A 26,711-nucleotide genomic window follows, 5' to 3' on the forward strand; every position below is an offset into this window, starting at 1 on the left:
TGATCTCTCTGGAGCAAGAATAAATCCTGCCAGCAGGTTGCCTTCGAACTTGAACTCCAGCTCTTCCCTGGGTCTCCAGCCTGAGAGTCTATCCTGCAGATTCTGGACATGCCAGCTTTCACAATCCAATGAACCAATTCCTTAAAAATTAATCAATCTCTCTCTTGCATTCTCTCTCTCTCGATATAGCTATCTATTTACCTATCTATACGTACACATCTTACTGGTTCTGTTTCTTGGAGAACACTGATTAATTCAAGTAGCTTCTCTTCAACTTCAGTATAAAAATCTTAAATCCTCACCTAGCCCACAAGGCTCTTAGTCATCTTAGCTCATATAATGCCTTTGTACAAATTAGAGAAAGCCACCCTCTCTAGGCAGATACAGCTCTGACCAAACACAGGGCGAGGTGGGTGGAGAATGGTGAACCTTCCCTCTTAGTATGGTGCACAACCTGGACAACCACATGGAGCTGCCTTACTTTTGTTTGTTTGTTTGTTGTGTGTGTGTGTTTAGTTGAGACAGAGTCTCACTCTGTCACCCAGGCTGGAGTGCAATGGAGTGATCTTGGCTCACTGCAACCTCTGCCGCATGGGTTCAAGCAATTCTGGTGGGTCAGCCTCCCGAGTAACTGGGACTACAGGCGCACAGCACTGTGCCTGGCTAATTTCTTTGTATTTTTAGTAGAGACGGGGTTTCACCATGTTGCCCATGCCATTCCTGAACTCCTGACCTCAGGTGATCTGTCCGCCTTGGCCTCCCGAAGTGCTGAGATTACAAGTGTGAGCCACCGCGCCTGGCTGTTCATTGTGGGTTTTTTTTTTTTTTTTTTTTTTTTAAGACAGGGTCTTTCCCTGTCTCCCAGGCCGGATTGCAGTTTCGGGATATCGGCTCACTGCAACCTCCGCCTCCTTGCTCAAGTGATCGTCCTACCTCAGCCTCCCAAGGAACTGGGACTGCAGGTGTGTGCCACCACTCCTGGCCAATTTCTTTATTTTCTGGTAGAGACGGGTTTTCACGATGTTGCCCAGGCTGATCTCCAACTCCTGACCTCAAGCAATCCTCTGGCCTGGGCCTCCCAAAGTGCTGGAATTATAGGTGTGAGCCTCTGCGCCTTGCTGCCCTGCTTCTGGATGAGCCCCTGACTGACGAATTAACTTCGTCTCTCTTCCATGTTCTTTCCCTTTACTCCTTCCTTATCCCAAACCCTAACCTCCCTGCAGCTCCTGAAACCCGCTGTGCTCCCTTGCTGCTATGCTTTTGTACACCTGTCACTGCTGTTTCAAGCCCCCTCTTATCTTCTGGTATTGCTTCCTCTGGCCAAGCTTTGCCAAGGCTCAGCCTGGGTCAGCCTCCCCTCTCCTTGCCCGGGGTCCCAGCCCTTACTTCAGATACTGTGCTGCTTCATCACTCGTCAGATTGGATACTCCTCCAGTGAATAGGGCTGGAGCTTTGATCCATCGGGCTGGGCACTAGTAGGTGCTCAATAAATGTTTAGTAACAAGTGAAAACTGGGAAGTGAATGAATGGATGAATGGGGACACAGCAGCTCGCAGAGGGCAGCAGGAGGCGCTCGCCGAGAGGGTGCTCCTTCCCTTCAGAGCCAGCCCGAGTTCAGCCGACGGCCCCGGCGGGAGGAGTGGGAGTGGGCCGGGGCCGGGGAGGAGCGGCTATCCCCGCACGACCCACACACCCGGGCTCCGCCGCCCGCAGCGCGGCACAGCGAGGGGTAGGGCGCCTGCGGGGAGGACAGGGTCGGAGGAGCGCCCTTCTGCAGGCTCCTTTCATTCTTCCACTCGGGGGTCTCCAGGAATGAAAACTGGCCCCAACCAGGCCAGAGCGCGCGAATGAAAGGCGGCACTGGGACCAAGAGAGAAGCCTCGTCCCGCCTGGGCTGCGGAAACTGGCGGCGCCGGGGGTGTCCCGCCGCGCGGGCGTCCGAAAGCGGGGCAAAGGGGACAGCCTCGCCCCTTGAGCGGCTGCTCCCGCAGCTCGCGCACCCCTGCGGGTACCTCGTCACTCCCGTATGCGGCCCCGTCCCGATTCTTGGATTGGACTCTCCAGTCCCTTCTTGCGTCTTCCCCTCTTTCCTCTGGGCCTTGGTATGCCCCAGGGGACAGATGTCTTGGGATCTTTAACATTTGGGATGCTGCAAATGCCAAAGTTAAATGAAATACCTCCGGGGAGGGCAGGCCGCGGGCAGGCTCGCGGGGAGGGAAGATGGCCTGGACAAACAGGTCCTGAAGCTGCGAGGCTGGAGCGGAGGGCGCAGGGGCAGGCGGGCGGCGCCAGAGCTCCATGGGACAGGTAAGCGGGAAAACTTCGGGGCACCCAGCGCGGGTGAACTGGGGCGGGGGATCGGGCCCCTGAACCCATGGTCTTCAGCCTTAGCGGAGGGAGGGTGCCTACAGGGAATGGGGTTATTTTATCAAGGGGGCAGGAATTCTGAGTTCCTACCAAAAATGCACCCTCCCAGCCCCTCAACCTTTCTCCGTCGACCTTCTTCGTGCCTGTGGATCTTCTTGGCCAGGTTCCGGGAAGCCAGAAAGCAGCCAAACAAAAGGAGCAAAGTCGGGCCAGCCTGGATGTGGAGGGCGCGGTGGGGGAGGGGAGCAGGGTGGACAGGACAAAGGGGCTTTTTAGAGAAAGCCTAGAGGTCTCATTTCAGGGCGCATTCCAGGCTGGCTTGGAGTTCCCCTGTCCCAGCCCACTCCACCTTTGCTTAGTGGAGGCGAACACCTTTCCTAGTGAGCAGGGAGCAGATGCAAGTAAGAAAACAGTGAAGGAACCATCTCCCACCCCTCTTGCCTGGAGGGTCCCGGGCTATTTCACTACTTCCTTTTTTCACTGTTGGCTCTAGCGCTGGCCATTGATTCCTTAATTCATGAAGTAAGATTTTTAGCAGTGCCTGAGACTACTTTGCTGGGGGCTGTTGGGGATGTGAAGATGGTAGGATCAGGCCCTTGCTTTAAAGAACTTCCAATCTGGTGTTATCAGAAGACGCTAGAAGAAGGAACTTTAAAAAAAAAAAGGAGAGTGGATGGCTACAGGGCTGGGGAAGAGTTTTCTGATTCGGGACTTTTCCTTAGGAAATGAAAACACTAAAGAGGTCCAGTTTCCCTTCCCTGGGGAAGGGCTCTTGTCTGCAAAGATCAGATTCCAACTACTATAATGTTTTGCAAGGAAATACCACTTCCTCACCAACTGGTGGTCTGGATGGTGCTCTAGGGTTTGGGGCTGGGGCATCAGTCCCCTGACTCCCCAGCCTGGCTGGAGTCCGGGGGAGCTGTATCGGATTCCCAGCTGGCCTCTGGAGTGCCCACCTCCCCCATTGGTATTTTGAATTGAATGACATGGCTATCAGAGAGCTCCAAGGATGGCTCCCTGGGATTCTTGGCAGGAAGTCTGGTTTGCCAGCTCCCTTCCAAGCCTCAGATTCTGCAGGGTTGGGAAATATTGAGTGTGAATTTGGGGGAGCAAAGCGTTTTGGAGAATTCCAAAGGATCAATGCAAACAGATTGAGCATCTGTACTAACCTCCTCTGAAGTCAGAGATGGTGGATTACCTGAGGGCAGGGATTCTTAACTGGGTTCATTGGCATTAGGCATCTGTAGATAGAATTCAGAGGGTTTGTAAACTAGGTGAGGAAAAAAAGATATTGTTTTTCACAAAACTTTAACAGATTTTAACATCACCTTTAGTTGTGAAGACAACAAATCACGGTAGCATTGGCAGTACCTGTGACTTTGCCATTAATAGATTTCACAGTTTCATATCACATTGTAGTCACAGCTATCTTGAAATATTGTTTACACTCAGCCCTTGTATGAAATTACCCACTGCTAGACCCTGCTTAATGTTAATAAAGAAGCATATATATTGCTATGTTTTTATATTTTTAGAACTTTATTTCATACAATTGACTTTTTTAGTGATCTTCTTAATTTTATTTTATGCATTAAGAAATGTGAACTGTGAGCCAATTCTAGAAACTTCCACCAACCCCCACCTGGAGCTGGGGGTGGGCAAGGTGGAGGAAGGGCCGCTTATGCCCAGAGTTAACCGCTCTCTGTTTGACTTTGTAAGAAAGTGCCAAGCCTCTATGGGGAGGGCTGTGTGTCATGGAGGACTGTGGAAGGGCAGGACTGCAGGCTCTTTGGGAGATCCAGAGAACAAGCTCCCCATGGGGTGCTTGGGGTGGGGGGAGGAGGAACTGTCCCCTGTTAGGGCCCCTCAGCCTCAGCCTGGGCAGAAAATGAGGTGGTCAGCCTGGAGCACTCTGGGGCTAGCATTGTTTGGAAAGAGGGTGTGTACAGGAATGTGAAGGTGTGCTGGGTGTGTGTACCGGAGCAGTGGGGGATGCTGGCGGACTCCAGTCCCATGAGTTCTGCTCCACACGAGATGCCTGGTGAAAGCAAACTTCCTCTGTCTTCTCTGCACTAGGGGGTGGGGAGTAGGGAATGAGGGACAGGGCTCTTTAGGGTCTGGGGGAGCGGAAGCAATCCAGACATATATTGAGGCACTGGAATCTGGGTGGGGGGAATGGTGGGAAGATCAGAGAGTGGGGGGAAAGGGAGGTGGTAAGATGAAGACTTGAGGGGTGCAGCCTGCTAGGGACAGGCAACAGTCAGCCTTAGTTCTGCTTCCCTCTGTGAAATAGGCTAGATTCCAGTTTCCCATTTGCTTGGGGGTCGGGAGGTCTCTCCTCAGGGGAGACCTTGAGGCTTATTTTTCTGTAGGAAATAAGTTCCATTTTGGTCTCTGGTTCCTTGCATTTGGGGAGTGGGCTTAGGGTCTGGGGTCACAGTGGACCTCCTGTGGAGTAGGGAACAGGACTTGGGCTCAGGTCAGTGCCTGTCAGTGCCCCATGAACATGCGTTGCTGGGAGATGGATGTAATAATAAACAGAGAAGTGATGGCCTTGATACCCCTGGGGGAAAATGTCTGGGATAAAAAGAACAGCCTGATCCTCCCTCTCTAGGATTCTAGAACTTCTGCATATTGGAATTCCAGCTGCCTTGCCTGAGGTTTTAAAATCCTCACCCGGTAGAGATAAAACCCAGGCCTTGGTCTCCATTTCGGTATATGGAGAAGAGCAATGACCCATCCCTGTCAGTTTGTAAATGTCCTACTTGTTTTCTTAGTGGACAGTGAACATCTCACCCTGCTTCTGGGGGGCTTAACAGGCCTCGATTTCTGGAAAGAGAAACTGAGGTCAAAGGAAGGCAGGGAGAGCCAGGGTCAGGACAGGAGAGCACGCAGGTGCCTCACCTCAGAACATTGTACTAGGGTCTCTTGAGGCCATGAAAACATGACCCTTGTTGTTGCCTTCTTCGGGGATTCCTCCATGGGAGCCCCTTTTTTCCTGCTACCCTCCCGCCCCCCGGAAGTGCAGAGGCCCAGGAGCTGCCTGCCGGCACCAGTTGCACGGGATTAGTTCGAGGAAGGACTTGCTCACCTGCTCCTCCCCTCTGACTCAAGTCATAACAAGTAACCTGGTTCCCCTGGCCCGGCAGCCTGGGAGGGACGGCAAGGCAGGCAGGTGAGCCGAGACAGATGGCCAGCAGCCCCGTCTGCTGGAGAGAGAGCACAGGCTTGTGGCTTGGGAGACCCTGAGGCGACATGCAAGGGCCCTGCGCCCCCTGACTGGAAGTAGGGGCTGTTTCTTAAACTCCTGGACAAAAGCCCAGAAGCAGGTGAGGGCGGGGTAGGTGGAATGGGTCTTTGGGACTGAGAGCAGGCTGGCCTGGGAGCGGAGGAGCCCAAGCAGTGGCCATCACCCCCTCCAACCCCCACCCCTGCCAGCCTATGTCTGGGGTGTAGGGATGACAGAGGGGTGTTGGTGGGCTTGGACAGGAGCCTGTTCCTGTGGTTGCCCAGGCCTTAGTTTCCACCAGAGGGAGGGCAAGCAGAGGTAAGCTGGGACAGGCCGGCCCGAGACCTGGCTTTGGGGGACACACTTGGGATAGAGGAGGATCCCCCATGGCCCAGCCTGAGGGAAGGTGCTCTGGAGTTTCCCTCCCTCCCTCCCTCTGGGCCCCTTCTGGTCTCCTCTGCCTTTTTCTGGGGACATTGTTCAGCCGGGTGGCTGCTTTTTAGGGCCCAGTACTGGGGCTTGAAGAGGCCCAGGAGGGATCCCTGTGTTGGGGAGGGGGTGGGATGTTACCTGAACTGCCTTTATCTAAAAGCAATGCCTTAGACACTTAAGACTCATAGCCTCCTGGGTGGGGGTGGTGCCCTTGCTCTCACCTGTGGACTCTAGGGCAGGTTCCCTACAGCTGTGGAGGGCGGCCTCGGCAGAGGCAGATGTGGGGGTCTGCTACATGGCTGTGTGGTTTCCTTCTTGGCCTGACATTGACCAAGAGGTCAAGATTCAGACCGGGGACCTGGAAGGGCCTTAGACACTATGCAGTCTTTATTGTGCACAGGAGGAAAGGAAGCCCAGGGAGGCCTGGTGACCTTCCCAAGGTAGCACAGACCCAGCAGAACCAAGCCTTGATTCCACAACCGGACTATGGGCTTCTGACGCTGTTCTCTTTGCTCTACTTGGGGCGGCAAGTCATCCCAGAGAGCACCCAGCATCAGCCTGGGGCCACCGGGAAGATCAGTGCCTCCCCTTTGACGCTGGCAGTGAGAGGCTGGGCTGAGCTGGGAGAAGGGGCAGCTGGCGGAGACAGGAGGCGTGCTAAGGTACGCCACTGTCCCTGTAAGTCCCCGCTCCTCTGCAACAGTCTCAGAGCCCCTGAGAAGCAGGGCCTGAGTTGGCCCAACTTTCCAAGGCAACTACTTAGTGGTTAATAATTCATTAGCAAGCGTGACTAATTAATGGCTTCCCCTCCCACATTACTTCCTCCTCTGTCCAAAGCAGACACACTCAGCGTGCTAGCTGAGACCACCTTGCTTCCTAGCTCTGGCTGCATCCTGCCCTTGGCTTCTGGGGAAGGTGGGAGGATGGCTAGGATGAGTGGGAAGGGGTGGGGGTGAGCTGCCTGCTCCTCTGTCCTGTTCTTATCTCTATGAGGGATAGAGTTTGGGACAGATGGACAGTGCAGAGCTAATAGTCATCCTAAGTACTCTGCTGGGTGGGGTCCCAGAATATATGGCCAATCTTTCAGAACTTTGGCCTGTTTGCAAAGGCCTCCCATAAACTTAAAAAAAAATAATTCTCTCATGCATTCTCTAGACTTCCTTGAATAATTGAAATTCCAAAGTGCAAGGTACATGCTGCTTTTAGGGCTTTGTGTTTGATTGCTGCTGCCTGTAGTTGCTGTGTTGTTTATGTAGGTCTATAAAAGTTCTTGATCGTCCTGCTCTTATCATCTTGATGGGTGGAGACATATCACTGGGGACCTGGCTGACAGCAGTCCCCTCTCTCTGTTGGCCTTGCTTTGTTACCAGCTTTCCGGCCGACTTTTCTGTCCTGTTGGCTGCCTGCAGAGGGGTGGAGCTCGCCTCCCCCACCCTGCGGCCCCGCGCTCTGAGGAGGCAGGATAGGCTCCAGACAGAAACTCGGAAGGACTTTTGGACTCTTGCTCAATGGGCTGACTCAGTGAGGAGGTGGCTGGGCTCTCTTTCCAGACCGACCGCCTGCACGGGCTCCGCCTACCCCTCCCACCCCTGCTGCAGCCAGCAGCTGCCAGGCCCTGGCCAGCTGGGACCCCAACCAGGGGTGTGGGTTGGTGAGGAGGGAGAGGGGGCGGGCACAGGTGTTATCTGGGTGACTGCTCCCTAGCTGAGCCAACACAATGGGATGGCACCTGTACCACCCGAGTGTTCTCCACCCCGAAGCAGGCAGAGGAGCGGGTGATCTCCTTTCTGTCCTTGCGCAGCTTCTGCTCTAGTCACTGCTCGCCCCCTATGTGTCAACTCTTGACAACCCTGACAGACACAGCCCTGGGTCTCCCCTGGCTGTGGGGTGTAGGGGATCCAGGCTGATTCCCCTTCAAGGGTCTCTTAGGAGCAATTGATGGCTTGAAAGTTGTTTGAGGGCTTTGGGACAGCTCTGTGGCATACAGTGGCCGCACATGTCTGTAGATGTGAAAATCAGAGTCTAGGGCGCCAATTCAGAGAGCAGGCATCCTGGGCTTTGGAGGTCCCAGACCAGGGCCTTGGCCATGTGCCTGCCCACTTCTTGAAGTGCCCTCGGCCACTGGGGCAGTAGGACATGCCTCACACCTCCTGGGTTCCTGGGTTGAGGATAGCTGTGTCCCATAAAGACATCTTCCCCTTCCTCCTTTCTTATTTTTTGGAGACAGGGTCTCTGTTGTCCAGGCTGGAGAGCAATGGCGCGAACACGGCTCACTGCAGCCTTGACTTCTCCGGGCTCAGGCAATCCTCCGCCTTAGTCTCCTGAGTAGCTGGGACTACAGGTGCACACCACCATGCCCAGCTAATTTTCATTTTTGGAGAGATGGGGTCTAAGTTGTCCAGGCTAGTCTTGAACTCCTGGCCTCAAGCACTCCTTCCGCCTTGGTCTCCAGAAATGCTGGGATTACAGGTGTGAGCCCCCATGCTGGGCCCCCTTCCTCCTTTCTTTGTCCCCCTTCTTTTTATCCTATCTCTGCTCTTTTCCTTCTTGCCTTTCTCCCCAGTCAGGTGGCTCTTGTGGCTACCACAGTTGTCAACCTCCTTAGGCCTAAAGGACTTTGGCCCAGAGGGGAGCTAGGCTGGGCCCCTGAGTGTCCACTGAGAACAGGGTTTGCTGGTGAGGCCCACAGTCCCTTCTCTCGGGCAGCACCCCCAGTGCCAGAATCTCCCACCCTAGATGGTTCCTGAAGCACAGCCCTCCCACTCCCCTGCTCTTAAGCATCTATTAAGCTTTTTGTAACCAAGATGGTTCATATCTAGCTTTTTTGTTATTGTTCTCTTTTCTCTTTAAAGCTGGGGAAACTCCAGGCTACCTGCACATCCTGGCCCAGGCTGGTCACGGTATCCCCCCTCCCTGCTCTGTGCCTTCTCCTTCCAGAAATCCACCATGGAGAGTAAGGATGAGGTCAGTGACACCGACAGCGGCATCATCCTGCAGTCTGGTGAGTGTTCAGGGAAATCCCCCTGCCCTGGTCCCCGGCCCTGACTCCTGAGTTCTGAGTCCCCAGGCACTAGGGCTGGCCCAGCTGAGACTCCCAAGGGCTGAGAGGAAGGGGAGGGAGAGGCCTCTGCCGGGAGGAGGGGGAGGTTCTGGAAGGGCTGCAGCCTCAGGGACATGTGGAGTTTTCCTCCCTGGAGAAAACTGGCTTGGAGTTTTGGTTCTATCTGGAAGAGGAATCTGCAGTGTTCAACTTTAGCCACAGTTGAGAAGCTGAAAAATCTCAGCCAGGCACGGTGGCTCATGCCTGTAATCCCAGCATTTTGGGAGGCCAAGGTGGGTGGATCACAAGGTCAGGAGATCGAGACCATCCTGGCTACCACATAGTCCCAGCTACTTGGGAGGCTGAGGCAGGAGAATCGCTTGAACCTGGGAGGTGGAGGTTGCAGTGAACCGAGATCACAGCATTGCACTCCAGCCTGGGCAACAGGGCAAGACTCCATCTCAAAAAATATATATATCATCTGGCCAGTGTGAAGGTCTTGCCTCTCTGTTTGGCCAGACCTGTGGGCCTAGTCTGGCCTAGTTTTGACAGAGGACAAGAAATAAGAGGCTTTTGTGTGTGTGCAAGAGAGACGGGTAGTGGGGAGAGGGAGAGAGAGAGAGAGAGGAAGAAGGAAAAGAGGAAGGAGAAGGGAGGAGGAGTGGGGAGAGGACTGCATGGGCAGAACTCCCTCCCTTGCACTGCCCCTACTGTAGGTCACCTGGTAGGATGACCCTCCCTTCTGAGCTGTAACATTTGTGCAGCCAAGAGACATGGTGTTTTGCGGCTGTGACACAGGCCACAGCAGGCAGCCTGCAATTTGTGGGCAGGCATGAGACGTGTGTGTGTGTGCATGTGTGCTCCCCTAGGGGTGGTCAACAAGTAACGGAGGAGGCTTCCACCTTCAGCCTCCCTGAGCATGTGCCCCCGACCCTTGCAGGCCCTGACAGCCCAGTCTCCCCAATGAAGGAACTGGCCCACGCAGTGCACAAGCAGCAGAGGGCCCTGGAGGCGAGGCTGGAGGCCTGCCTGGAGGAGCTGAGGAGACTCTGCCTGCGGGAGGCGGTGAGGCCCCAGCCAGCACACACAAGCATGGCATTCATCTGAGGGGCTGTGGAGCCATGTTTGGGGATGCGGGAGCTGGGGAGAGGGACCCCCATTCTTGAGGGAATTCTGGACATCAGGCTGGGGGCTGGGGGCTGGGGCCCAGAGTCCCCATGACACAGTGTTTGACCTTGCGGTGGATGGAGAAGAGTCAGACCCATGCGGGGGCCCAGGCACAGAGAACAAAGCTCATCAGGGGCTGCAGAGGGACTGCGTAGACATAAGTGCATATGAGTGCTGTAACCTGGGTCGGTGTAGCTCTGGAGGAAGTGATCAGAGGAGGTCTGAAGGGAAAGGGGAGGGGTGCAGAGTGGGTCTGAAGACGGGAGAGACAGCGTGGAGGATGGGATGGGGGAGGAGGGTGGAAGGTGGTCCCAACAGGGCCTCTGTGGAAGGCAGGTACTTGCAGTGCAGGGGCCAGTGGCCAAGGCTGTGCAGGGGGCCTGGCTTGACTCTGCTTCCTCCCTAGGAGCTGACGGGCACCTTGCCAGTGGAGTATCCCCTCAAACCAGGGGAAAAGGCCCCCAAGGTTCGCCGCAGGATCGGAGCAGCTTACAAACTGGATGACTGGGCCTTGCACAGAGAGGTGAGGAACCTCAGGAAGCTGCCAGTACCCCTCGATCCCCAAAGCTGATCACTGAGACGCCACACCTTAGCCCAGTACCCTGGCAGGTTCCCTTCCACCCCTTCACACCCAGTGAGGGTGCTTGGCTGCATGTTGGCGAGGGGCACCATGAATATGTAGCCCAAACGGCCGTGGAGAAGGGGCGCCACCATGGAACCGCAAGCTGGGAGCTCAAGGGAGGACACTGGGTTTGGCCCCAGTGGGCAGAAGATCAGTTAAGAGCGCCAGCCACCAACCCAGCGGCAATAGCCTGCTCAGACAGGTTACTCTGGCCCCTACGGCTGTCCTCCTTTCTTAGGAGGAGGTGGGGGCAGTCAGGCCCTGGGTGCCCTTTCCCCGTGGCATCAATGGCAGCAGTTTCCCATGGGCCAGCCTGCCCCACCCTTTGGGGTCAGGAGGGAAAGTGTCCCACTTGGGTTCCCACCCTGCCCGGTTCAGCAGGCAGGTTGGTGGGTGGGTGCCCATGCCAGCTTTTCAGGCTGACAAGTTTGCTTTTCAGCTCCTCCCACCCCTCCACCCTCTGCTCCACGTCCGTCCATTGGTGCTGCTGTCTGCCTCTCTTCTGTCTTCAGGGCTTAGGACTGGGACCTAGAGCACTGTGTCAGGGCCACTCTCTACCCTCTGGGCCCTCAATCTCCCTGCCTCTGTCTAGCCTCACTCCTGCCCCCTCTCTCAGGACCCCCTAAGCAGCCTGGAGCGCCAGCTGGCCCTGCAGCTGCAGATCACAGAGGCAGCCCGTCGGCTGTGTCTGGAGGAGAATCTCAGCAGGCAGGCTCGGCGGCAGCGGAAGCACTCCATGCTGCAGGAGGAGAAGAAGTTGCAGGAGCTCCAGCGCTGCCTGGTCGAGCGGCGGCGCAACAGCGAACCACCTCCGGCTGCTGCTCTCCCCCTGGGCCGAGGTGAGCCGGCTGCCCCCAGGGCCCTTGGGCCATGCTCCTTAAACAAGCTTTTGAGGGATGGTGGGCGCACAGCCCCGTGCCACTGCCTTTGCATTCGGCTCCAGCTGGGTAAAGCTGATTCTCGGGTTCAGCTCCACCCCATCCTAATTCTCTGTAACTTCAGCAAGTCTTCCGTATCCTGTGAGGTCCTCTCCTCCGTCTACTTAGAAAACACCCTACTCTCTCCTTCCATACCCTCCTCAAAATGCACTCCCTTCAAGAGACTTCCTACATAGAGATACTTCTCAGCCGACCCTGAGCTGAATCCAAGTTGCATTCAACTGGGTAGCCCAGGCTGGTCCCGCTGCCCTCCAGGCCCACAGGGTGATGGCTTCTCTGGGTCAGGGTAGTGTGAGGCTCACGTGAGCCTGAGGCTCTGAGTTGATGTGTAGTCCCCTGGCCTGAGTTAGGCAGCAAAGGGATTGACCACTGCTTTGTGTTACTGATTGCTGAATTGTTTCAGGGGTCCACAGCTACTTAGAAGATGTTCAGGTTGAAATCCAGCAGCACTGGTGCCACGCCCCACAGCCCCTTAAGTATCTACAGCCACCCTGGTCAAGCGTGGGATCCTTCCATGGCTGTTCTCTGCCCTCCTTGTGTCTGTAGTTCAATCCCTGAGCTCTTTGGCCCAGAGACTGGTGGCTGTGGGGGCACCTAGTGAGTTGTTGATGCCCAGGGCCCGCCACATCACATCAGTGTGTCCAGCCTAGGTTAGCTTCCAACAGGTGGTTCTGAGCCCTTAAGTGTGACTGCTTTCCTTTGTCCTGACCCAGGACTAGCCTATCAGGTCAGGACTTGCAGCTCTCCATTCCAAGCCCCACCGCAGTGGGCCCATGACTCAGCTCTGCCCCCTAGTCTCTCACATGGGGCCCAGACCTCCCCGGCTGCCTCAGAGGGAACCAAGAGGGAATGAGGCAGTGGCCCTGCAATAGAATTGGATTCAGAGGTCTCGGCCTTCACTCACATTCTCAGGCTCCCATCCCTGCATATCGTGTTGGCTTTTTGCCAAGAGTACTCCTCAGCCTGGGAGCAGTCATGGGGAAGCTGGAAGGCCCTTGCTAGTCCCTGTGCCCTGTGGCCCATGCCTCAGGCAGGGGGTTATCTCAGCACAGGTCTCAGGAGTCCCTGCTCCCATCCATGGCCTCTAATTTAGGGTAGAAAGTGCGTGACCAGACACCACCCAGGTCACCTCCCACAGCCAAGAGTGGGTGATAAAGAGGAGGTGCCTCCATGTGACAAGTTAACCCAGTAAACTCAGAAGACAGTGGGGCTGACCCAGGGAAAATGGCCAGACCTCCGTCTGGTTCCAGTGGTTCTGGCTTGGCCACAGAACAACACTCCCAGTCTCCGAGGCTCTAATGAAAGACAAATTCTAAATCCTTACTCCACCCTCAGCAGGGACCCCAGGACTTGACAGCAGCCTTGAAAGGTAGCTGCTGATTTGGGCATGGAAGCCCCTAAGGGCCAGCTTGCTCTGTGCTTGCAGGCAGAGGTCAGAGTGGTGAAACGTGCCAGTTGGTTGCAGTGCCTCCTGCTCCCCGCTGCAACCTCACGCTGCCCAGCAGCCTCCCCTACCCACTGGTGCTGCCATTGCTGGGAGCTTCTGTCCATGATGGGTGGCAAGGGAGTGTCACCCTGATGCTGCCATTGTGACCCATAATGCTTCTTGCTGGGAGTCGGGAGCAGGCCAGGACTGGCTGGGGCTCTGTAGAAGGCAGGAGGATGAGATTCTGAAAACTTGGAGCACTCAGTCCAAGTTTTGGTGAAGACAGAGCTGTGGAGAGGAGACAGCTGGTGTAGCTGCTGACTTTCCCGCATCAGGAATCAAGACCCCACTCGCCAACTTCAGGCCCTGGCATCTAAAGTCCTGTCGTGAGAGCACAGAAGGGATCAGTTCTAGACAAGTAATTTCTGATTTGTGGCTCCTCTGCCCATCTGAGCCCTTCTAGAAAGGAGAAAGTAAAGCAGAATTATTAGTAGCTGAGGTGTTTTGAATTAAAAAGGGAAGGCCAGGCACAGTGGCTCATGCCTGTAATCCCAACACTTTTGGAGGCCGAGGTGGGCGGATCATGAGGTTAGGAGTTCAAGACCAGCCTGGCCAACATAGTAAAACCCCATCTCTACTAAAAATACAAAAATTAGCTGGGCGTGGTGGCGCATGGCTGTAGTCCCAGCTACTCAGGAGGCTGAGCCAGGAGAATCGCTTGAACCCGGGAGGTAGAGATTGCAGTGAGCCAAGATCGTGCCACTGCACTCCAGCCTGGCGACAGAGTGAGACTTCGTCTCAAAAAAAAAAAAAAAGGAGGCCAGGTACAGTGGCTCACACCTGTAATCTCAGCACTTTGGGAGGCCGAGGCGGGTGGATCACTTGAGGTCGGGAGTTCGAGACCAGTCTGGCCAACATGGAGAAACCCCATCTCTACTAATAATACAAAATTAGCCAGGCATGGTGGCGCATGCCTGTAATCCCAGCTACTTGAGAGGCTGAGGCAGGAGAATCACTTGAACCCAGGAGGCAGAGGTTGCGGTGAGCTGAGATTGCACCATTGCACTCCAGCCTGGGCGACAAGAGCGAACTCTGTCTCAAAAAAAAAAAAAAAGGTGAGAAAAGCAAACAAACCAAAAACCCAAACAAAAAACCACCCTGCCCCTTTGGGCTCCATACAAGGGTAATTCAGTTTGGGAAAGTAACTGTGCTAAGTGAGAGTCATCAGCCATACTCTGCAGTGGCAGGGAGCAGTCAGGTGTTGAGCTCATTTACTAGGGTGAAGCCCATGAGGGCCACCTGGCACCCACCTGTGCAGTGTAATAGGTGCTCTGATGCATTTGTTGATCAACAACACCAGCCATTAGCAACATCCTCGTAGCATTCCTTTTTTTTTCTTTTCTTTTCTTTTTTTTTTTGAGACAGAGTCTCGCTCTGTCACCCAGGCTGGAGTGCGGTGGAGCCAACTCAGCTCACTGCAAGCTCCGCCTCCTGGGTTCAAGCGATTCTCCTGCCTCAGCCCCCTGAGAAGCTGAGACTGCAGATGCGTGCCACCACCACGCCGAGCTAATTTTTGTATTTTTAGTAGAGATGGGGTTTCGCCAAATTGTCCAAGCTAGTCTCGACCTCCTGACCTCAAGGGATTCTCCCGCCTCGGCCTCCCAGGTGGTGGGATTACAGGTGTGAGCCACTGCACCTGGCTTCTCATAGCATTTCTGAGATGATGGAAATGTTCCGTATCTGTGCTGTCCAATACAGTAGCCATTCGCTGCATGTGGCTATGGAGCATTTGAACTCTGCCTAGTGTGACTGAGGAACTGACTTTATTTAGTTGTAATGAAAATAGCTACATGCGGCTAGTGGCAACTGTTGGACAGCACAGCCTTGGAGGAGGCTCAGCGTTTGTGAGTATAGTCTCCACTGTTACGCCTCCACCTGGGGTGTCCTGTGATGCTGCTGCGGGGCAGAGGTTGGGACAGTGGGTGAGATAGTGAGCAGCTCTCAGAAACCTGAATCTTTTTTTTAAATCGTTTTAGAGATAGGGTCCTGTTCTGTTGTTCAGGCTGGAGTGCAGTGGTGTGATCATACTTCACTGCAGCCTTGAACTCCTGGGCTCAAGTGATCCTCCTTCCTCAGCCTCTAGGAGCTGGGACTACAGTCATGTGCCACCACACCCAGCAAATTAAAACAAAACAAAACAAAAACTATTTTAGAGATGGGATCTTGCTTTATTGCCCAGGCTGGTCGCAAACTCCTGGTCTTAAGCAATCCTCCTGCCTCAGCCTCTGGAGTAGCTGGGATTACAAGTGCGCCTGGCCCAATAAAAATCTTTATTCCTAAAGTTTGTATAAAAGATCAAAGGCAAGAGACCAGAATTCAGTAAGAGGGTGTCTCTTTAATTGAACCCTAAAGCAAAGGCTACTTGTGAGCCAAGCAAAGCATGGGCTGGCTGTCTACTCAGGAGTCAGGCCCAGCTTCTGGCACCGTGTGTCCTGCAAATCTAACACCTGCTCTGGATAAAGATTTTTTCGTTAAATTGTGGAGCAGGCTGGGCATGGTGGCTTAAGCCTGTAATCTCAGCACTTTGGGAGGCCAAGCAGGAGGATCTCTTGAGCCCAAGAGTGTGAGACCTGCCTGGACCATATAGGGAGACCCTGTCTCTACAAATAATTAAAATTTAAAAATTGGATAGGCATGATTGTGGACACGTGTAGTCCCAGCTACTCAGGAGTCTGAGGTGGGAGACTGATTGAGCTCAGGAGGTCAAGCCTGCAATGAGCTGTGATTGGGCCACTGCATTCCAGCCTAGGCAACATTGTAACACCCCATCTTTAAAGAAAAAAAAAAAAGTTGTGGAGCAAAGGTTAACAAACTTTTCCATAAAGAACCAGATAACACGTATTTTAGGCTTTGTGGGCTGTTTGGTCTTTATCACAATTGTTCAACTCTGCTACTTCAGTGCTAAAAAAGCCAGACATTACATAAACAAATTCATAGCAGTGTTCCAACAAACCTTTATTTATAAAAGCAGCCATTGAACTGGATTTGGCCCCTGGGCCATAGTTTGCTAACCCCTGTTGTAAGGGCTTTCAAGATGGTTGGAACTTTTTACTTTTCTTTAAACTTCCTGTGTAATGCTCATGCATTTGAGATGCAAGCTCATAGGGGAGAGCCCATAAAGGGTTGTGGTTAAGAGCAGACTCCAGTCAGACTGTCTGGGTGTGAACTCTGACTCAACCAGCTTTGTTGAATGTACAACCTAAACCACGTTACTCAACTCCTCTGAGACGTGGTTTCCTCAACTGTCACTTGCAGATGATAATATCTGCCTTACGTGGTTGTTATGAGAATTACCTGAATTAATATATATAAAGTGCTGTATTTAGAAATGTATTGGCACAGTAGAAACATTAGCAATTATTACTTTTTCCTCATCTTCATTCTCAAACACAGTTGCAAAAGTTTCGTTAGTTCCACCCAGGTCACTTTAGGCTTATTCTTAAGATCTGAAGGCTTGACCAGGTGTGGTGGCTCATGCCTGTAATCCCAGCACTTTGGGAGGTCGAGGCGGGTGGATCACCTGAGGTCAGGAGTTCGAGACCAGCCTGGCCAACCTGGTAAAACCCTGTCTCTACTAAAAATACAAAAATTAGTCAGCCATAGTGGTGGGTGCCTATAATCCCAGCTACTCGGGAGGCTGAGGCAGGAGAATCGCCTGATCCTGGGAGGCAGAGTTTGCAGTGAGTCAAGATCACGCCACTGCACTCCAGCCTAGGTGACAGAATAAGACTCCATCTCAAAAAAAAAAAAAAAAAAAATCTGAAGGCTTAAGTTTGTTCAAGGGCAATAGCAAAAATGAGTTCCCTCTGATTTCCTAGGTAACAAGTGCTGCTATACCATGCAGAAAAGTCACACTACATTACCTTCAGGTGACTTGCCAGGTCACCAACTGAAGAACCTTCCGTGAGGCCAGCTGGCCAGACCTTATCTTAAATTCAAATTCCTATCTTGCGTTGCTCTTGTTGTTGGTAATGCAGCAGGTCTCATATTGGGATCTTTGAATTGTATTTGTGATATGAGATGATTATACACAAATTAGAGTGAAATTCCCTCTTTTAAATTTGAGACAGGGTCTCACTCTGTTTCCCAGGCTGGAGTGCGGTGGTGTGATCACGGCTCACTGCAGCCTCAACCTCCCAGGCTCAAGTGATCTTTCCATCTCACCTTCCCGAGTAGCTGGGACTACAGGCACTCACCATCATGCCTAGCTAATTCTCGTATTTCTTGTAGAGACCAGATTTCACCATCTTGCCCAGGCGGGTCTTGAACTCCTGGGCTTAAGCCATCCACTGCCTTGGCCTCCTAAAATGCTGGGATTACAGGCATGAACCACCACGCCTGGCCATGACATTCTTTTTATCCCAAGGGCTTCTAAAATGACTCTTTGTCTTTTCTTTCCACTGCCAATAAGCCCTGCCAGAGGACACCCTTTTTGTTTTTTTTGACAGGTGGGGAAACTGAGGTCTAGAGCATTGAAATGGTTTATTCAAGGTTGCAGAGCTAATATCAGAGTCAGGATTAAAATCAGGTTTCCTGTCTCCTAGCCTCTGCCTTCTATTTTTTTCTACTTCCATGTAATAAGTTTACAGCCAGGCCAGGTGCAGTGGCTCACACCTATAATCCCATCACTTTGGGAGGCCAAGGCAGGATGATCACTTGAGCCTAGGAGTTCAAGACCAGCCTGGGCAAGACAACAATACCTCTTCTCTACAAAAAATGAAATAATTTAGCTGGATGTGCTGGCATGCCCCTGTGTTCTCAGCTACTTGTGAGGCTGAGGTAGGAGGATCTCTTGAGCCTGGGAGGTCAAGGCTGCAGTGAGCCATGATCACACCACTGTACTCCAGCCTGGTCAACAGGGTAAGACCCTGTCTCTGAAAAAAAAAAAAAAAAAAATTCACTCCCAATGTGTATTTAGCATACAGTGGGTATTTCCTCATAACAGATGCTGTCCTGGGGGAGTGATCAGGCCTGAGCTGCTCAGCACTGCTGGTTACTCATATCTGTTTGTTCATTTCTTCACTTCCTTCTCTTCTCTCCCCTTTGTCTTTCCCAGAGCTCAGTGCCTCTGATGACAGCTCCCTGTCAGATGGGCTCCTCCTGGAGGAAGGTAAGAAGGACGTTTGGGGGCCTGTTGTCAAGGCTGGACTCCTACTGCAAGACCATGGGGTTTGGGTAGTTTTCTGGTATAGAATTTAAGTGGGAGTGAAGGCTAGGGTGCCAGGCTTAGGATTTCCGCTTTGACCTCATGTCGATTTCCATGTGCCCTTGCACATGCTCAGTTGAAGGTGGGGAATGTGCTGATCTTCCATTCTGGAAGCTCACTATTTTTACAGGGAAAGGAAAGGTGAACTCCAAGAGAACTGATCAACCCCAGATGTCCCTCCTTCACTCTGGGATTTGATTTCAAGATGCACCAGTCAGAGCCAAAGAGCAATCTGCCCACAATCATTGCCGTTTTTGAAAAGAAGGGAGCACTGGGGGAGGAAACACAAGTCTATAGATTAAGAACCCTGTGTACAAACCATGAGGATGCCAGGGTCAAGGTGGATCGAGAAGCTGTTACAGTCCTGCCCAGGGGAGTGCCCAAGCCAATAAGGAAATAGGCCATATGGGCATGGCAGGAACAAGAGAAATAGGTAAACAAAAGATAACTACAGACATGGTACCAGGAATAAAGGTTAGAAAGTGGAGCACTGTAAGCCCAAGAGAGTCAACCCGGGAGTCTTCTTGAAGGAGGAAGACATAAAATAGTGCTGTGTGGGAAGGAGTAAGTCTCAAAGAAGAAAACATGTTTGAGCATCTAGGGCTGGAGCCATGGCCTGGAGCAGCCGCACAAGCCAGCATGGGAGGGAGAGGGAGGCATGGGCTATGGTTTGTGGAGGTTCTTGTTGGGCCGGTTCCCCCAGCCTCTGGCCTTACCAGGTTTCTTTTACTCCTGCAGAGGAATCCCAAGTGCCAAAACCTCCTCCAGAGTCCCCAGCCCCACCTTCTCGGCCTCTCCCACCCCAAACCCTTGAGGGTCTGCAGCCAACAGAACCTGAGCCTGGGGGCCCGGAACGGGCTCCAGTCCAGAACAGCCCCTGGAAGGAGACCAGCCTGGACCACCCCTATGAGAAGCCCAGGAAATCTTCTGAGCCCTGGAGCCAATCCAGGTCAGGATCGGGGAGGGAAGGGAGAAGGGGAGGGCTGGGAGTTGGTGGGAGCTGTGCTGGGGACGGCCATAGGCTGGGTGGATGGAAGAGTGGAAAGGTGGAGAGAGCTCCTGCAGCAGCGATGGAAGCATGAGCCTTGGCAGTTCCCCAAGGGTGCTGGCAGTTTGCCCCACTAACTTTCGGAGCCCCTTCCACTGCATCCCCATTCTTCTGCACCTCTTGAGCTCCTGAATGGAGGCATTCCTGCCACTGACCTGTCTCTAATCCTTTTGCAGCAGCCCAGCCACCACACCACAGGATGGGCCCAGTGCCTCTAGCCTGTGGCTTCTGGAGCCTGCCTCCTACCACATGGTTCCCATCCGTGGTGTTCCTGGCCAGTGGCAGGGCCGCACCAGTGCCCCAGCCACCCCCGAGATGCAAGGGAGGAGGGGCCAGTCGCAGTCTCTGAGGTAAGAGGCAGCTTCCCCAGAGAGATGGGGGACCCACTCAGAGCTTATCGTTGGAGGGTGGGAGCTCCCAGGACACAGGTGGGACAATGCTGGGTGACACATGGCTAGTGCCTTGGCTTCTCTTAGGGTCTCTTCTTGGGGCGTCTCTTGACAGAGACTACACTGCAACCCGCAAAGCCAAAGGCCATCCATGAAGCAAGTTGTTTTCTTCCAAAGACTCTTGTTTTGTCTTTTTGCATAACTTGATTCAAATTTTCTACCCTTGCCATGTTTCCTCATGCTAGTAATTATTGGTCACTGACAATAGGCAATTCACTTTTTCAATTGACGCACAGTTGATTCTCATTATTTGTGGTAGTTATGTTCTATAAAGAAAAATTGACGCAAATCCTGAATTAGCAAATACTGTATTTCCCCTGGGGAAATATAGGGTTAGGTTCCTGTGAGCCTTTGGTCACATTTTGCATCAACTGATTAATATATAACCTTGTGTTGTGTGAGTTTCTGCTTAAGGACACCTTACTTAATATGGGTTGTTGATCCATTAACTCATGGCCAACAGCACTCTAACTCATACCCGGATGAACCTTACTTACCTAGCACACATATTTTCTCCATAAGGCACACCATAGCCTTTTCCCAGTATGCCTTAGGGAGGAACAGTAGATAGCACTTCAGCACTGTATCTGGGGCCATTTTAAACAGCAGAATCACCAATCAAAGCAAAAACACACACACTACATAAATATGCCACAAAAAGGACACTGTGTGCTTACAGCATGAGAACTGAAACATGAGGGCAGAACATGGCCTCGTTTAACCTCAACTGAAACTTAAAGAGACTCAAATTTGTCACTCTTCTGCAGTGTCCAAGAATGACCATGAAAGCACTGTGTATATTGCTTTGGGGATTAAACATGAAGTTTAGCAACTAGGAAAATTACAAATAATGAATCTGCAAATAATGATAATTGATTGTATGTTACTTTCTAAGTCATCTGCTACTTGGTAATAGTTTAAATGGTTAAGTGTTGACAGGCAGTATTGGCCATACCATGGGGGGACTGGGACACCATGAAAGCATTGCTGAATTCTCCGTCAGCTTAAATTTGCTGGTCAGGTAGCACTGAACTGTGGGCAGCTTGGGACAACTGCTCTCAAGTAAAGCAATGGATTTTATTTAGTTTTTAATTTGTTTTTTTGAGACGGAGTCTTGCTCTGTCGTCCAGGCTGGAGTACAGTGGCGCAATCTTGGCTCACTGCAACCTCCGCCTCTCGGGTTCAAGTGATTCTCCTGCCTCAACCTCCTGAGTAGCTAGGATAACAGGCATCCGCCACCACAAAGCAATAGATTTTATATTTTACATGCTACAAGGGCCATTTTACAAACCATGCCTTTGTGCAAATTAGGAAAAGCGGGACACAGCCCCATACCTGGGTGCATTAGCAGAGTGAAGCGAAGGCTGGATTTCAGCCCCTGCCGGTCCTGGGCTGCATGTAACTGCTCTGGGTACCACATGACCGCTTTTACACGTTCAAGTCAGGTACCTGGCAGTGCCTACCAAACAGATGCTGTGGATGATCTGCCACTGGACACCTGTACCTAAGCTGAAAGTACTTACTGTAGTACTTTTAAAAGAGTACTTAATGTGCTACTTGATGTAGCACACTTTACATGAATCACAAGCTTGTGAATGCAGCAGGTACACATTTGCACACAGTGAGGGAATGTGTTGCACCCACACAGCCCAGCAGAGGGTTTGTTGGTTTGCTTTGGGAGGTTTGACCTAAGACCCTTGCAGGAGGGCCATGCTTGGGTCTTGAGGTAGAGCAGGATTCACCTGTGTTAACTCCACCTCCCATCCCAACCCCAGTGGAGAGTTTCTGACCCCCACACTCAGAATGCCTCTCTTTCCCTCTTCAGGGTGGATTCCTTCCGGGCGGGTCCTGAGGGCCGAGGTCGCAGCGCCTTTCCCCGCCGCCGCCCCACTCACTACACGGTGACAGTGCCAGAGTCCTGCTTTCCCGCGACCAAGCCCCCGCTGCCCCACGCCGCCTGCCACTCCTGCTCAGAAGACAGTGGCTCTGACATCTCCAGCATCTCCCATCCCACCTCACCCGGCAGCAGCAGCCCCGACATCTCCTTTCTGCAGCCTCTCTCCCCTCCGAAGACCCATCGTCACCGCGGGGCCTGGGGCCCAGCCGGCAGTAGAGAGCTGGTCGCCCACCACCCCAAGCTACTGCTGCCACCTGGCTATTTCCCGGCGGGGCGGTACGTGGTGGTGGCTGAGAGCCCCCTGCCGCCTGGCGAGTGGGAGCTGTGCCGCGCAGCCCCGGGCCCCGCCTACGAGGAGGAGGGCACTCCCCTGCGCTACCAGCGGCTGGTGCCCTCCCGCAGCCGCATTGTGCGGACGCCCTCCCTGAAGGACAGCCCGGCAGGCCGGGGGCTCAGTAAGGCCGCCGTGTCCGAGGAGCTCAAGTGGTGGCACGAGCGTGCACGCCTCCGGAGCACCCGCCCCCACTCACTGGACCGCCAAGGAGCATTCCGGGTCAGGAGCCTGCCCCTCGGGAGAGAGGGCTTCGGGCGAGCCCTGGGACCCCGGGCACAGGTACGGCTGCTCTGGAGGGACCCTGGGGCCAGGCAGGAGGGCTGTCTTGCTGGGGAGGGGCTACAATTCTAGCATGTCCAAGGGTAGAGAGGCATCAAAGCAGCAACCTAGTGGCCAGGTAATCAAACCCCAGCTAGGAAGAACAGGCCAAAAAATCATTTCCTCTCGGCTTTGGAAGGCACTCTTGGCTTCCCTGGGGCACCTCCTAATTTTGCCTGCCATGTCTAGCTCAAAAGCGTATACACTGGTGGAGATGATCCCCGAAAATAGCTGAGACTTTTTCCCTCCCTAAATGATGATCCACAAAGCAGATAAGCCTCTTCATGATCAAAGGTCCAGTCCAAATCAGCCCCTCAAACTTCCATTTGAAGGTCTGGGACAAAGGGAGAGTAGGAAGTGTGTTGCAGAAGCCAGAACCTGTGATTTTCTGGGCATCAGCATCCTCCCTGACACTCCTCCCCACCAAGCCGAGAAGAAGAGTGGCATCAGAGTTAAGAGCACCAATCCTCAAGCTGGACAACCAGGTTCAAATCCCAGTTCTGCCACTTACGAGCTGTATGATTGGGCAAATGACTTAACCCCTTTGGACCTAGTGTCTCCTCCCTGTGACATGGTAGTAGTAGAGTACCTGTCTCATAGGGCTGCCAAGAGGCTGAAATAATTACAGCAATGCATGGTGAGCACTAGATATGTGATACTATCCTCTGGGGCCACAGAGGCCAGGGAGCAGGCTGGAGGGTAGTATATAGGATAGAGCACCCTGATACTGGGTAGGGTGGCAGCCTTGGTTTTCTTGGCCCCTATTTCTTCATTCTGGAAGTGGGGAGCCACACACAGGAATCCTTTCTTTATTCTTTCTCCCTGGTACGGAGGGCTCTGCAGGGGATGTGCTCCAGAAGTTACCAACAAGCTGCTTCTTTGAGACCCCAGGTTCCCAGCAGGCCCAGCTGCGTGTCCCTCCCCCACTCACGGTTCTTTGGACTGCAGCTGGCATCCTGGGCCTGGCAGCACCCTGGCCCTAGTCCCAGGCCGCGCCCTCCAGCTGACGTGCTTTTCCCTTCCTGCGCGCTTGGGCCTGTCCTTGGCCGGATAGACCCAGCCCATCCCAACCTGCCAGACAGGGAGGGTGATGAGAAGTGAGCCCAGGAAAGGTGGGGGAGGAGGAGGTCAGGGTGCCTGTCACACCCCAAAGGAACCTGGAGGAAAATGTGTAAAGGGGGTCTCTGAAGGACAGAGAGCCTCCTGGGAGAAAAGGGCTCAGTGCCAGGGCCTGCTGCTGCTGCTGCTGCTTCTGCTGCTCAGTGTCCCTAAGGGATAAGGATGGTGTAACTGCGCCTGCAGTCCCCGCTTTTCGGTCTGGTTCATTTACCCACCTCTCCTTTCTTCCTGACCCTGGCAGGTGCCCACAGTGTGTGTGCTGCGGAGATCGCCTGACGGGGCCCCTGTGCAAGTCTTTGTACCTGAGAAAGGAGAGATCATCAGCCAGGTGTAACTCTGCACCCCATGCTGGAAAAGACTGTTTCATAGAGGGGCTGGGCTGAGACCCCCTACCCCTGAGTGCCTCTTTCAGCTCCCCCATCCCCATCGCAGGCCGATGACCTGGAGCTGAGACCTTTTATGTTTTTTTTTTTACACGACTTTTTTCAGAAGCCCTGACCTAAGGATTTATATATGTGGACTGTCCTCAAGACTCCTGTGATATGATTATGCTTTATCCCCCAGGATTTAGCCCACTGGACTTAAGGCCTTGCCTGTCTGACTGACAGCCTCTATCTCCTTATGCAAGACAAGTGGCAGGGGATGAGTGAAGCAGAGTGGGCCACCTTGGGAGTTCTCCAATGCTCTGTGCTCTGGTTCTAAGAACTTCCCTGGGGAACTGCCCCTGGCCCTCCTGTCCCACTATTGCTGGAGGCTGGACATGGTACATACATGGTACATGAGAGTCATGCACATGACTCTCCCCCATTTCCCAGGTCTCTGAGTACCCCAGCCTGGGATGGGGGAGAATCCTTTCCCCTTTTCTAATGTGCTCTGTGATGCACACACCAAGTGGTAGGTCAAAGGTCAGTATATCCTGGTGGTGTATTGTCTTGCTAGACTCTCCTATTTTCCTGATCCCATAAATCCTCTTTAGGGACCCAGTCACTATACCCTGTCTATGCCCTGTGGGCTCCTAGACCTCTGAGCGTTGAGTCAGTGGCATCATGGTTTGTAGCCTCAGGGAGTCCGGCGGGGAACTGGTCCATGCTGGTGGTTAGTGGCCACCTTTTGACAGCCACCTCTGGGCATCTCAAGGGCTTGCAGCCCCATTGCTCCTTCTAACATTTTGTTTGTTTGTTTTTGAGATGGAGTCTCACTCTGTCACCCAGGCTGAAATGCAGTGGCAAGATTTCGGCTCACTGCAACCCCCGTCTCCTGGGTTTGAGCGAGTCTCCTGCCTCAGCCTTCCAAGTAGCTGGGATTACAGGCAAGCGCCACCACGCCTGACTAATTTTTGTATTTTTAGTAGAGATGGGGTTTCATCATGTTGGTCAGGCTGGTCTCAAACTCCTGACCTCAAGTGATCTGCCCGCCTTGGCCTCTCAAAGTGCTGAGATTACGGGCATGAGCCACCGCACCCGGCCCTTCTAACATTTTTTCATTGTAGTCCCAAAAACGAATACTTTACAAGTGGTTTTGGAAAGGCACCACTTTTGTGGCATGTTCTGGTTGGGGGAGGGAGTCACAGTTCCTACTGCCCCCACCAGCTACCTCTGCTCTGAGAAGGTGCTTATTTATACCAACATGGACATACTTACTCCCAAGGACTGATGAGATGCTGAATTTTCTTTGAGGGCATTCATTATTTGTCCCAGCTGCAGCGGCTGGGACCACCCAGCCATCCCTGGGTTCTCATCCTAGGGCCTTCTTTGCTTCCAGGTCAGGGGACCTGCTGCAATGAGAAAGCAACTGAGTTGAGGCTAGGAGAGGTAGGGAGAGCTAAGTTCTGACTTTACCTGTGCAGAACTCTGTTCCTATGTTACCTGGACTGGAACAGACTGTGAGTATAGCGGAAGGTTCAACCTCTGGTGTCTGACCTAAAAGAGGCACAGTTCTTCCTACTGGAAAGAAAACGGTGTAGCTGATTGCACAAGGGTGCCAAGGGAAGACCCAGGATGGCCCATCAAAGGAACCTGTGGGAGGATGCAGGAGGCTGAAGGGATGCACCTGGCATTTCTCTCACTGTGCTCTTACCGCATCAGCAACCCCTACCTTTTGGGCCTACTCTGCCCCTCATGTGTGAATACCCTGCTTGGATGTTGTGCTTTTCTGGTTTGTCTCTAAGCCCCTTTCCCCAGGGCATGTTGGTTTCCCTGGTCTCTCAGTGTTCTAACTGGAGCCCAGAGCGCCTTGGTCTGAACCAGGAGATGGCTGAGCACTGGCCTTCCACACCTAAGCTTAGTCCTTTACATTAACTTATTGGTCCTGTATAACACCTGGTGCCATTGCCAAGTGGCTGTGTCCTCACCTACAGAGCTGGAATTGTGTGGGGTTTAGTGCTAAATACTTCAATAAAGTCTGTTTTTTTGTGATTGGCTGAGCTGGGGATAAGGGATTATTATTATTATTATTATTTTATTTTTATTTTGGTGTGTGTGTGTGTGTGCGCGCGCGCCAGGTTTCCTGAGCAGAGGCTGAGCCCGGCCCCTTGGGCTGCCCGCCAAGGTGATTGAGTTGCCCGGCCCCTCCAGCTGGGCTGGCCAGGTCCCTGGGGAGCTGGTGTGATGGGTTGCCTGGTAGAGGCAGGCTCTCAGATTCTCTGCTTCCGGGGCAGGGTGGAAGCCAGCACAACCCCTGTCAAAGCTCCTTACGGCCTCCTCTTCAGTTTGAGGAGCTGTCCTCTGGGAATCACTTCCCCAAGAAGGACAGGGGAGTGGCCAAGCAGAGGGTAGAGATGGGTGGCTCAGCGCCTCCAAGCCATTCCTGGAGCTTTGACTGCCCGGAGCCCAGGCTCATGAGAAACAGCCTCTTCCCCATACCTGGAAGACTGGGGCCCCTCCTTGGGGTGGTGAGGAGGCGGGGCTCTCAGCCCCCCGTCCGCTGCATGGGGTCCCCCTGCGGCCTGGTGGGGAGCGCCACCTTGGACACTTCCGTGCCTGCCCTGCAGGGGCCGCTCCAGGGCCCCGGAGCACAGCGCCCTCTGGAGAGCCTGTGCCCGGACCTGAGGCGCCGGCCTG

At 53.4% G+C, this 26,711-nt stretch overlaps 1 protein-coding gene across 4 annotated transcripts; it reads left to right on the forward strand.

Annotated features, from left to right (window-relative positions):
• The first annotated feature begins 1,749 nt into the window (after nucleotides 1-1,749).
• On the forward strand, nucleotides 1,750-26,074 carry INAVA (innate immunity activator). 4 transcript variants are annotated; one of them, XM_033198885.1, is made up of 10 exons: nucleotides 1,750-2,307; nucleotides 8,881-9,029; nucleotides 10,009-10,133; nucleotides 10,642-10,758; nucleotides 11,474-11,696; nucleotides 18,338-18,391; nucleotides 19,226-19,436; nucleotides 19,712-19,885; nucleotides 21,810-22,494; nucleotides 23,894-26,074. In XM_033198885.1, the coding sequence occupies exons 1-10, from the start codon at nucleotides 2,027-2,029 to the stop codon at nucleotides 23,984-23,986; spliced, it is 2,112 nt and encodes a 703-aa protein (XP_033054776.1). In that variant the 5' UTR covers nucleotides 1,750-2,026; the 3' UTR covers nucleotides 23,987-26,074. The 4 variants fall into 4 exon arrangements, with proteins under 4 accessions (XP_033054776.1, XP_033054777.1, XP_033054779.1 ...); XM_033198886.1 differs by lacking the exon at nucleotides 1,750-2,307 and adding an exon at nucleotides 5,433-5,696; XM_033198888.1 differs by lacking the exon at nucleotides 1,750-2,307 and adding an exon at nucleotides 5,502-5,696 and having other exon boundaries at nucleotides 8,966-9,029.
• Nucleotides 26,075-26,711: the final 637 nt, after the last annotated feature.

The sequence above is a fragment of the Trachypithecus francoisi genome, unplaced genomic scaffold (assembly GCF_009764315.1).
Source record: "Trachypithecus francoisi isolate TF-2019V2 unplaced genomic scaffold, Tfra_2.0 Lachesis_group5, whole genome shotgun sequence".
NCBI classification, from domain to species: Eukaryota; Metazoa; Chordata; class Mammalia; order Primates; family Cercopithecidae; genus Trachypithecus; species Trachypithecus francoisi.